Raw genomic sequence first — 12,972 nt, 5'->3', positions numbered from 1 at the left:
AGACACGATCTCCATCCAGGAGAGTGGGGTCTTCATCAAGAAGTTTTTGCAGAGATAACAAGTCTTTGGGGACTTCCTCAAATAGACATGATGGCGTCACGCCTCAACAAGAAGCTTTGGAGGTATTGTTCCAGGTCAAGGGACCCTCAGGCAGTAGCGGTGGACGCCCTGGTGACACCATGGGTGTTTAAGTCGGTCTATGTGTTCCCTCCTCTTCCGCTCATCTCAAAAATATTGAGAATCATAAGACAAAAAAGAGTGCAGACAATGCTCATTATTCCGGATTGGCCCCGAAGGGCCTGGTATTCAGATCTTCAGGAAATGCTCACAGAAGATCCGTGGCCTCTTCCTCCCAGGGAGGACCTGTTCCAGCAGGGGTCCTGCGTGTTCCAAGACTTACCGTGGTTACGTTTGACGGCATGGCGGTTGAACACCAAATCCTAGCTAGGAAAGGTATTCCGGGGGAAGTCATCCCTACTTTAATCAAAGCTAGGAAGGAGGTAATGGCGAAACATTATCACCGTATCTGGAGGAAATATGTATCTTGGTGTGAAGCCAAGAATGCTCCTACGGAAGATTTCCACCTGGGCCGTTTTCTCCACTTTCTACAGACAGGAGTGGATATGGGCCTAAAGTTAATCTCCATTAAGGTGCAGATTTTGGCCCTATCAATATTCTTTCAGAAGGAATTGGCTTCTCTCCCAGAAGTCCAGACTTTTGTAAAGGGAGTGCTGCACATCCAGCCTCCTTTTGTGCCCCCAGTGGCACCATGGGACCTTAACGTGGTGTTACAGTTCCTTAAATCACACTGGTTTGAACCTCTTCAAACGGTTGAATTAAAGTTTCTCACTTGGAAAGTAGTCATGTTGCTGGCCTTGGAATCTGCAAGGCGGGTGTCCGAATTGGCGGCTTTGTCTCACAAAAGCCCCTATCTGATTTTCCATGTGGATCGAGCAGAGTTGAGAACTCGTCCTCAATTTCTGCCTAAGGTGGTTTCGTCGTTTCATATGAACCAACCTATTGTGGTACCGGTGGCTACTGGGGACTTGGAGGATTCCAAGTCCCTTGATGTGGTCAGGGCCTTAAAAATTTATGTAGCCAGGACGGCTCGAGTTCGAAAAACAGAGCCACTGTTTGTCCTATATGCGGCCAACAAAGTTGGCGCTCCTGCTTCTAAGCAGACTATTGCTCGCTGGATCTGTAACACAATTCAGCAGGCTCATTCTACGGCTGGATTGCCGTTACCTAATTCGGTAAAGGCCCATTCCACTAGGAAGGTGGGCTCTTCTTGGGCGGCTGCCCGAGGCGTCTCGGCTTTACAGCTTTGCCGAGCAGCTACTTGGTCGGGTTCAAACACTTTTGCAAATTTCTACAAGTTTGATACCCTGGCTGATGAGCACCTCATGTTTGCTCAATCGGTGCTGCAGAGTCATCCGCACTCTCCCGCCCGGTCTGGAGCTTTGGTATAATCCCCGTGGTCCTTACGGAGTCCCCAGCATCCTCTAGGACGTAAGAGAAAATAAGATTTTAAACCTACCGGTAAATCTTTTTCTCCTAGTCCGTAGAGGATGCTGGGCGCCCGTCCCAGTGCGGACTAAATTTCTGCAAGGCTTGTATATAGTTGTTGCTTACATAAGGGTTATGTTACAGCTTAGATCAGTCTTTGGCTGATGCTGTTTTGTTCATACTGTTAACTGGTTCGTATATTCCATGTTGTACGGTGTGGATGGTGTGGGCTGGTATGTATCTTGCCCTTAGATTAACAAAAATCCTTTCCTCGTACTGTCCGTCTCCTCTGGGCCCAGTTCTTTAACTGAGGTCTGGAGGAGGGGCATAGAGGGAGGAGCCAGCGCACACCCATCTAAAGTCTTTAGAGTGCCCATGTCTCCTGCGGAGCCCGTCTATACCCCATGGTCCTTACGGAGTCCCCAGCATCCTCTACGGACTAGGAGAAAAAGATTTACCGGTAGGTTTAAAATCTTATTTTCTCACTCCAAGTTCTATTGTGCTTAATCTGCAAATTTATACATGTGTGAAGCCAATTACTGTACCATTAAAGTCAGTCTGATGTCTCTAGTTCAGTGTGTGTGGTTTTTTGCTAATTCTGTGATGTGTATAATAAAATTTTTAAAATATATGGTAAGCTACTCTTCGAAGTGTTTCAGTCTCGGTGGTCATCTCGCAGTTTGGCGTATAGATGTAGGTGTATGCGGACACATCTATAGTTGTAATGATCAGTTTAAAACCATTGCAGCTAAACAGATGTGCAGTGTGCAACCACATATCCAAGCTGCTGCAGCTACACACAGCATCTTAGCTGCAATGGTTTTATACTGAAAATTACACCTAGCTTCAATTATAATGCAGTGTTTGAAATTGAGAGTTCCAAGTTCCAGGTATGTCATGATGTAACTAAAGGTGCTCATATCTCCTGTATGGCTGCAGGAGCCAATCTACTGAACCTGCCAGCCCCACTCCCAATACGGACATTATGGAGTCTGAGAATCCTCTGTCCTTCATTGGCTACTCAGACTCCCCACCCTCTGCGTGCACCACTGTCCTGATATCTGTATCACTGCCGCTATGCTATGCTTTCTCTGTGCTTTAATAGAAAGTGTTTTGTTTTCTTTGTTTTTTCCAGAGCCTCATCTTGTTCTGAAGGTTGATGAGAAACAAAAACTTGCCCGAGAGCGCAGAGAGGAACGTGAGAAATTGATAGGTATGGAACTTATGCAAGTACAGGATTTAATGATTAGCTGTAAAGCATCATATTAATTTGGTTGATAATGAGGTGCGTTTGCTGAAGATTTTTTTTTTTTTTTTTTTAAATATTTGCAAATATAGGATAAAACTTCATACCACTGAGTACTGCAAATATCTACATGCGTGTTTTCAGTAACAGTGGATACTTGCATTTATCTGTAGTTTTCCTTTTAGAACCACAGCTCTTAACATATACTGTAGTTCAGAAATTGTCATGGTGATGAGGCATATAGATGTAGCTATGCTCATCTTTGCTGCGATGCAGCATACTGCAACACGGCTTGCTGCATAGCGTGCCAGGCTGCGACTATTCGTCACTCCATCATTTCCTAAGGCTGGGGCCACACACAGCTGCCAAGCCCGCTTGGCCGTAAGGAGACTTCAGGCGCCTACACATGTGCGGAAGTCAGGTCGGCGGGATATCATTCTGAACACATACATTTCAATGTGCTGTGCCGCACTGTGCTCCATTGAAATCCCTTGTGCCACTGGCCGTATCCTGTCCTGCGGCATCCCGCAGAACAGGATCCGTGTGCACACAAAACCCCCATCCCGGCCAAACGGGACCCGCTTGGCCGCTATGTGTGGCCCCAGCCTAAAGGAATTAATGAAGTGATCGCTGGCTGCGAATAGTTGCAAACTGGCACGCCATGCAACATGCTGCATAGCAGTAAGATCAGCATGGTAATATCTGTAGCTGGTTCATACATTAAGGCCTTGTTGGTACGGTAGGGCACAGGTTACCCTGAACCCATTTTTTGGGGTGGGGTATTGTAATCAATTTGTGCTCTATAATATTTATTAGTAGTTCAGAATACTGGAAATTATGGCGACATTAAAGAAATGTAAAATATGTGTTCTTATATAAAACCTTGATGATTACATATATTTATAAAGGATATAGCATTTTTGCTTCACAAGTGCACACATGCATTAACAGAACTCTGTATAAATAACATGTGAGGTAATTTGCGCAGCATCTCAAGGATTCCTCAGAGCACGCAGAACCACTGAGCTCTGCCTGTTGGAAGCTTCAGGGAGAAGATTTCTCCAAATAACCTTGACAGGCATGTTTCTTTATTTCTAAAGACCTTAAACAGTGCTGCAATGTTTGCCCAGTCGTTGGTGGGAGTGTTTTTTTTTTTGGGGGGGGGGGAGGGGGGGTTGACAGAAACAGAAATAGTCCTTCTTTGCTTGAAAGGGGTAAAACAGATGTTACTTTTTTTTTTTATGAACCTGCATTTTGCTACTTTTTCAAAGGTTTATTGCAAAAAACAAAAATCATTTGTTTATCCAGAGTCCTCTCTGATACCCCTTTTCCACTAAAAGTCACGGGTCTGACCTGGGATTTGGAACACAGTTCCAAGCCAGGTCTGATCTGAGACGGACCCATTTTCCACAACGGCGCCGACTCGGGAATATCCCGGGTCGGTGCCTTTTACACTGCACCTGGGTGCAGTGTCTTCTGCCCGGCGCTTGGAGATGACGTCATCTCCAAGCACCGGGAAAACCATCAGATCGGGACCCTCGGGGCATGGCCTCGGCCCGTTAGGCCACGCCCGAAATGCGATTCTGCCCACCTTCACGCTGGGGGCAAGCCCAGCACTCTGGAAGCTGCAGGGCTGCCCCCATCCATAGGCATACACTGTCCCAGCCAGCGCTACTTTCTGAATAGCAGGACAGACAGCTGCGCTGACAGCATTTTATTATTATTATCCTTTATTTATATGGCGCCACAAGGGTTCCGCAGCGCCCAATTACAGAGTGCATAAACAAATAATCAAATAGGAAAACAGCAACTTACAGTTGATGACAGTATAGGACAAGTACAGGGTAAATAAACATAGTTACATCAGCAGATGACACTGGAATAAGTATAAGGTGGCAGAAGACTGCTGGATTTGGTGCAATTGAAGATTATTAAAGTAAGAAAGGATAAGCACATGAGGGAAGAGGGCCCTGCTCGTGAGAGCTTACATTCTAAAGGGGAGGGGTAGACAGACAGGGGTGACACAGATGGGGTACATAGGGTTAGGATGAGATTTGGCTGGGTTTGGTCAAGAAGTGGGTCTTGAGAGCCCATTTGAAGTTTTGTAGAGAGGTGGAGAGTCTGAGGGGGAGAGGTAGGGAATTCCAGAGAAGTGGTGCAGCACGTGAAAAATCTTGGAGGTAGGAGTGGGAGGAAGTAATCCGTAGGCAGGAGAGTCGGCGTGCATTAGCAGAGCGAAGAGGATGGGTGGGAGTGTAAAGGGAGATAAGGTCAGAGATGTAGATGGGAGAGCAGTGGGTGAGGGCTTTGTAAGTGAGTGTGAGAAGCTTGAAATGGATTCTGAAAGGGAAGGGGAGCCAGTGAAGGTCTAGTAAGAGAGGAGAGGTGGACGTAGTGTGTTTGGTGAGGAAGATGAGTCGGGCAGCATCATTGAGTATAGATTGGAGTGGAGAGAGGTATTTGTCAGGAATGCCAGTCAGGAGGAGATTACAGTAGTCCAGTCTGGAGATGACCAGTGAGTGGATAAGAGTCTTAGTAGCATCCTGGGTCAGAAAGGGTCTGATCCTGGAAATATTTTTTAGATGAAAACGGCAGGCTTGTGAGAGGTGCTGAATGTGTAGTTTGAAGGAGAGGGAGGAGTCAAGAATGACTCCAAGACAGCGCACTTGGTGGCTAGAGGAGATAGTAGTGCCATCAATAGATAATGAGATTGTAGGAGGTGAGGTTATGCGGGAAGGAGGGAAGATGATCAGCTCGGTCTTAGACATGTTAAGTTTAAGAAAGCGCTGGGACATCCAGGAAGAGGTAGCAGAGAGACAGTTGGAGATACGAGTGAGGAGAGCAGGGGAGAGGTCTGGAGAGGAAAGATAGATTTGGGTGTCATCAGCATAGAGATGATATTGGAAACCAAAAGAACTAATGAGCTTACCTAGTGAGGACGTATAGAGAGAGAAGAGGACCAAGGACAGAACCTTGGGGTACCCCTACAGTTAGTGGAAGTTAGGGGGAGGTGGAGTCATGAGAGGAGACAGAGAATGAACGGTCAGAAAGGTAGTAAGACAGCCAAGTATGCACTGTCCCCCCCCCCCCCCCCCCCCCCAGACTCCTGACCGCCCACGGGACACTGTGGTCAGCGAGGTATGGGCTCTTAACATACTGTAAACGGGTCCCAGGTCAGATGACCCGGGTAACCTGTTTATACTATACCCTTAGCTGGGTCATTGCCGGGTCCAACCCAGGTAGCTACCCGGGTAGGATCCCCGGGTCACTTGACCCAGGTTTTTTCAGAGGGAGCCTTTTCCACTACCAAAAAACCCAGGTATATGCATGCTCCCGTGCAAAAACCCAGGTTTTTTGAGCTAGTGGAAAAGGGGTATGAATCATAGCTGTTTCAGGTTTTGAAGTGTACATGTGTATGCTTATTAATAAATAGCCTGGTAATGATAAATAATTGGCACTGGCAAGCTTTTTGCTGGATCTTCTTGGATTCAGTGGACAGAATGTGAGGATTCTTGATTTAGAAAACGCATCAATGCCAGTGTTTTCTTATTTTCAGTCCATCCTCTCTCGTGAAAACAGTAGAGAATTAAGAGTGTGTCTGTCCATCTGATGGCACTGGTACGATCCATGTAGATCTTTAGTGCACGAGCTACGTTTAATGATGCATCTCCCGCAGAGAGGTCTGGTCCCTGAAAATCCGGAACTACTGTTTCTTCATTAAGATGCAACTTAGAGACCACCTTAGGAAGATAGCCAGATTTAGTTCTAAGAACTGCTCTATCTGGATGAAATACCAGAAAAGGAGGGCAACACAACAGTGCCCCTAAATCTGATACTCTTCTAGCTGAAGCAATTGTCAGAAGAAAAAGCATTTTAGCAGTCAACCATTTGAGATCCACACGATTCAGTGGTTCAAATGGGGCAACTTGAAGTGCCCTGAGAACTAATTCTAAGTCCTAGGGAGCTGTAGGGTGAACAAAAGGAGGTTGAATGTGAAGCATTCCCTGGGAACAAAGTGCGAACATCCTGTAGGTCTGCAATTTTCTTTTGAAACCATACAGATAATGCTGACACTTGAACCTTCAAGGAAGCTATGCGGAGACCCCTGTCCATTGCTGCTTGAAGGAAAGCTAGAATTCTAGAAACTCTGAAAGACTTCGGGTCAAAACCTTTGTCAGCGCACCATTGGAAATATGCATGCCAAATCCAGTAATAGACGCCATCAATGACAATCAATCCAAATGTTTGTAGAGACACGGACCCTGAATTAGCAGATCTGGACGCTGAGCTAGTAGGAACGAAGCGTCCACAGACAGCCTCTGCAGATCTGTGTACCAGTTTTTTTCTGGGCCACGCCGGAGCTATTAGTATCCTTCCTGTTTGAATTTTCTAATCACTCTGGCTACCAGAGAGATTTGCGGAAACACATAAGCCACATGAAAATTTCATCTCACTGACAGAGATTTCATGAAGATTGCTTGTGGATCCTTTGTTCTTGACCCATATGTGTGTACTTTGTTTTTCTGTTAGGAGGCCATGTGATCCACCTCCTGCAGTTCCCACCTTTTGACCAGAATCTGGAAGACTTCTGGGTGTAAGGCCAATTCACTTTCATGAAGTATGTTTCCTGGTGTGAGTTTAGAAAGGCTCCTGCGGAAGAATTTAATTTGGGGCGTTTTCTCCACTTTTTGCAGGCTGGTGTTGATGCAGGCCTGAAGTTGGGCTCCATCAAGGTGCAGATTTCGGCATTGTCTATTTTCTTTCAAAGAGAACTGGCTGCCCTCCCAGAGGTTCAGACGTTCGTGAAAGGAGTTTTGCATATCAATCCTCCGTTTGTGCCTCCTGTGGCCCCATGGGATCTGGACGTGGTCCTATAGTTTCTCATGTCTTCCTGGTTTGAGCCTTTGCGTAAGGTTGAGTTGAAGTTTCTCACCTGGAAGGCAGTCATGTTGTTGGTACTGGCTTCTGCCAGGCGGGTGTCTCAGTTGGCGGTCTTATCTCATAAAAGTCCGTACTTGGTCTTTCATTCGGATAGGGCAGAATTGAGGACTCGTCAACAATTTTTACCAAAGGTTGTCTCCTCGTTTCACATTAATAACACCTATTGTGGTACCGGTGGCCAGGGATACTGGGACAGTTTCAAGGTCTCTAGATGTAGTGAGGGCGTTGAAGATCTACGTCGCCCGTACGGCGGTTGCCAGGAAAACTGAGGCACTGTTTGTCCTGTACGCTTCCAACAAGATTGGTCATCCTGCTTCAAAACAGACTATTGCACGCTGGATTTGTAGTACGATCCAGCAGGCTCATTCTTAGGCCAGATTACTGGTGCCGAAGTCGGTTAAAGCCCATTCTACCAGGAAGGTGGGCTCGTCTTGGGCGGCTGCCCGGGGCGTCTCGGCTTTACAGCTCTGTCGAGCAGCTACTTGGTCGGGTTCAAACACTTTTGCCAAGTTCTATAAGTTTGATACCCTGGCTGATGAGGACCTTGAGTTTGCTCAGTCGGTGCTGCAGAGTCGTCCGCACTCTCCCGCCCGGTCTGGAGCTTTGGTATAAACCCCATGGTCCTTTTGGAGTCCCCAGCATTCTCTAGGACGTAAGAGAAAATAGGATTTTGGTACTTACCGGTAAATCCTTTTCTCCTAGTCCGTAGAGGATGCTGGGCGCCCATCCCAGTGCGGACTGTTTCTTGCGGTGTTCTCTTGTCGGTTCACTTAGTTTATACACGGGTTGAACTTGTGTATTTCTGGTTTCAGCATGTTGCTGTTGTTTTTTCATACTGTTATCTGGTTTACTGTTACTCCGGTTGTACGGTATGGTTGTGGTGTGGGCTGGTATGTTTGTAGCCCTTAGTTTCCACAAAATTCCATTCCTCGAAATGTCCGTCTCTCCTGGGCACAGTTCCTATAACTGAGGTCTGGAGGAGGGGCATAGAGGGAGGAGCCAGTTCACACCCAGTCTTAAGTCTTTTCAGTGTGCCCAAGGTCCTGCGGATCCCGTCTATACCCCATGGTCCTTTTGGAGTCCCCAGCATCCTCTACGGATTAGGAGAAAAGGATTTACCGGTAAGTACCAAAATCCTATTTTCCTTTTGCTTTACTTTGAGCCCGAAAAGACCAGAAAGCAGGAAAACTGGGTTTAGATGTGAGGATTCCGGGTGACCTGGGGTTCAGGGATCACACAGTGGAGCGGGTTACAATAAAAGCAAGGTGATCTTTATTCAGAGAGACCCAGAAATCCAGTGAACAGCAAGCAGGATTATACTAATAAAGTCCACTCAGAGTTCAGCAAAGTCCTTACCAGCTGCTCTATATCTCCTTCAGTCTTGGGTAGCAATGACAGCTGTAGCAGGTCACATAGAGTGGCTGATCACTTGTGACACTGAGAGGGGACGACACCCCAACCTCCAGTGAGTCTAGCTGTGCACCATCACCTCCCCACAACACAGTCTCTTTCTCCCAGCAACTTCCTCACTCCCACAATTCCCCCTTGCTGGTTCTTTTCTATCTCTTCCTTTCTGATTGGTGGATCATGTTGTCAGTCTTTCCAGAGAAGGAGGAGGGCTTTTCTAAAAGCAACACTCCCTTGCTGTCTGCTTCTGGCATACTTCCTGTGTGTGACTTCTACAGACTGAGGGCTTCAATTTAAGAACACAGAACTTGGGCCATAGGGTTAACTCTTTCCTGTTTAACATGAAGGCAAGTCCTAGACATTCCTTTCCCTTGCCTCCTCACATTAGACTTATATGAAGAGGGAAACCTCACCTTTTTAGTGTCTGCTTCAGACACAAGAATGTTATTTAATTCTGTGCCAAACAGCATATTTCCAGTAAAAGGTAACGATTCCAGAACCACCTTGGATTCCGAATCAGCCTTCTATGCATGTAACCAGATAGCTCTGCGAGCTGCTATTGATGACGCTACAGCCTGAGTAGCTACTGTACCCATATCCAGGGCAGCTTCTTCCAAAAAACAGCTGCCTGCTTTATACATGCAATATGGGATAACTGATTTCTTGTAGATGTTGAAAGATTTTCTTCCAAAGCTTCTGGCCAGCCTGCCACTACTTTAACTACCCATGCAGAGGCCAAACTGGGCTAGTTACTGCCCCTGCTAAAGAAAAAACAGTCTTAAGAAAACCATCAATCTTTCTGTCCGCTACATCATTTAAAGATGTTGAAGGCTGAGGTAATGTAGATTTACGCACGAGTCGAACTACGTGTGCATCTACCTTGGGAGGAACAGCCCTTTTTAAACATTCCACAGCAGGAAATAGATAGATAGAACCCAATGGGAATCTTAAATTTCTTACTGAGTGTACCCCATGCCTCCTTGCATAATTTCCGTCAACTGATCTGAATTAGGAAATTCTGTTTTTACTGTTTTTGAACATTTAAACACAGGCGCCTTGGACTTCAGCACAGGCTCTGCTGCCTCCTCAATTGACAGAATATATTTAACTGCCTAAATTAAATCAGGTATATCCACTACAGAAGAGTGCTTCTCCTCTCCTAGATGTAGATTTAGAATGGGAGGATTCAGCTTCATCACCTGAATTATCCTCAGATTCTAAAATTGTGTAAACAGTGAAGATGTAGCTCCCTGTCAATCTGACCTCCATTCCTTGCACGTATCGGTTTTTGTTTTTGCTGAAGGGCAGCCGAGGACTGATCTAAATCTAACACTGGATGTGGTATGATCCAAGTGGGATGTTGCATGTAAGAGTTAAGTGGGAATCCCATACCTGGTACCTTAGCAGGTGCCATACGGTCTGCTAATTTAGACAGTGTCTGTGCAAAAGCTGCCCAAGGAGGTTCCTGTGACTGAACAGGTACCTGACTTGGAGCTGGTTTATTCAGAAAACTTTTATGGAAATTAAAGCAATTTGCACACAAGTCATCTTGTACCAGATCTTGGGCAGTTAACCTAGCTTTGCAGGACAAAAATGATGTTAATGTAGGTGCCTCATCACTTTTCCCTTTCTTGGACATAGCAATGATTATTACCACAATTTCAGTGTAATTATACACCTAAATGTGACCGTTTTCACTTTAATACTTTAAAGTGAAGTACAATCCAATTCTACCCTGCTTTGCACCAGCATTGAGGATCTGAATAACAGAGAGAAACAGCTAACATTTCGGTGGCCAAAATTGCGGACACTTTTTAAAATTTGAATATTTTTCAACTTTGGATGCTTATAAAAACTGTTACACTTCATGCAGTGCAATGATTCATATATCAAATGATAGGAAATTTAATGCCTAATTAAACACAATAAACAAATATTTGCATTACAAGAGAAGTTATGCAGTGAACACAACACTTAGGGTGAAAATCCCTGTGTACTGATGATGTCACTGTCCTATCAGTATTTTGTTGGGTATCCTTTATTTTTCAAGACAGCAGCACAGCGACGTGGCATTGAGCCAACCAATGTTTGGAGCTCTTCCTTGTTTATTATGTGGTGCCATGAGACAATTATAGCCTCAATTAATTCTCTTTTATTGGATGGACGCCTCAGATGTACCAGTTTTTTCAAACGGAACCACAAATCTGCTGTGGATTTCAGGTCTGGGCTGTTTCCTGGCCATTCCAGCACCTGTATGTCATTCTCCGTAAACCACTGTTTGCATATCCGTGCAATGTGGCAGGGAGCCGAAACCTGCTGGGAAAAAATTGGGCATTACCTGGAAAAAGATCCCTAATAGAAGGTAGAAGTTTTCGTTGTAGGATGGTGTCAATGTACTTTCTGCTGTTCAGTGTGCACATATGACATGAAGGCAGCCTACAGCATCTGCTGTCATACATGCCCAGATCATAACACTTTAGGATTCTTTGTTGTTGCTTGAATGCAATCTGGATGTACCTCTTCCCCAATGCGATGTCTCAAATATTTTCTCCCATCACTTCCAAATATCGATATCTTTTTTTCGTCACTCCATATCACTTGTTTCCACTGACCTTCTGTCCATGCAATGTGTTCTTGTGCCCACTATATTCGTTTCTGCCACTGCTTTTATTCAGGAATAGCTTTTTTTAGGCCAATCTCCGTTAGTCTTCTCTGTACCATTCTTGCACTGACAAAAACACCAGTTGCACTCAGTTCACTGCTAATGGCTGCAGATGACATCCATCTGTCCCTGACGCAAATTAGTTTTATTCTCCTATCATCAACAGCTGTTGTGCACTTTTTCCTGCATTTTCCTTCTTTGTTTTGTATAGATTGTGTTTCCTGATAGCATAAACAAAACTTTCGTACTCCTGATGTTCTCGCATTCCCACCAACATCTCTCGCAATTGCTGCATACGAAAGACCATTTTCACGTAACACCACAATCCTGGATCTCTTCCTGGGTGACCAGTCACCACTTTGCCTGGACGACATTGTTGTATTTATTTTTTACACAGTCAATAGCACTAATCAATACACACAAACATCCAACCGTAATTGCACTTCAGTAACCAACTTTTTTCTGCAAAATGAAACCGCCAAACTGACTTTTCCCACCTTTGAACATGACCTTGCACCTGCTCATAAACGACAGCTGATTGGTCCACAGGACGATGATTCCAATTGGCTGGTAGTAGCTGTTACTACAATCCGCTTCTTGAATTTCGCGCATCTATGCTTCTTTGTCTGGCTGAAAGTAGCATAACTTCCCTTGAAATATTTGACCTCTGTTAACTGTGTTGAATTCAGCATTAAATTTCCTTTCTTTTGATATATGAATCATTGCACTGCGTGAGGTGAAACAGTTTTTATAAGCAAAACATTCAAATTTCAAAAAGTGTCCACAATGTTGGCCACAGCTGTGTATGTATGTATGTATGTATGTATGTATGTATGTATGTATATATATATATATATATATATATATATATATATATTATGCAATATGAGCACATTTTTCAACTACACAAAACATACAAGTAGGTAGGAAAAAAACATTACTGCATTACCTTAAACCAGCTAATGTATTTAGACGCACAGCGAATAATACAGTAGTAAATGTTCACAACGCTCATTTACATCAGGCACCTAATCACTACTCAATACTGCCAAGGGTAGGTAGGAACTTCAGTGCTGTATCACCTCCTTCAGGAGAGCGGGATATAGGGAGACTTAAAACCCGCCTCCATATGCAACCATGTCGCAAACAAACGGCTGAGCGAATTCAGACGCACCAGTGTACCCACCTGCACATGCGACTCTGACTGGTA

General features: G+C 45.0%; 1 protein-coding gene across 7 annotated transcripts in view; it reads left to right on the top strand.

Annotated features, from left to right (window-relative positions):
- MAP7 (microtubule associated protein 7) overlaps window positions 1-12,972 on the top strand; it is a 401,030-nt gene that overhangs the window by 273,122 nt on the left and 114,936 nt on the right. For all 7 annotated transcript variants that reach the window (XM_063917404.1, XM_063917401.1, XM_063917406.1 and 4 more), the window contains one exon: window positions 2,642-2,719. In XM_063917404.1, coding sequence (XP_063773474.1) covers window positions 2,642-2,719 — 78 coding nt within the window. The remainder of the gene's footprint in view (window positions 1-2,641; window positions 2,720-12,972) is intronic.

This window comes from Pseudophryne corroboree, chromosome 4 (assembly GCF_028390025.1).
Source record: "Pseudophryne corroboree isolate aPseCor3 chromosome 4, aPseCor3.hap2, whole genome shotgun sequence".
Taxonomy (NCBI): domain Eukaryota; kingdom Metazoa; phylum Chordata; class Amphibia; order Anura; family Myobatrachidae; genus Pseudophryne; species Pseudophryne corroboree.
Note: the sequence above shows the minus strand (reverse complement) of the source record. Positions and strands in the feature narration are given on the sequence as shown.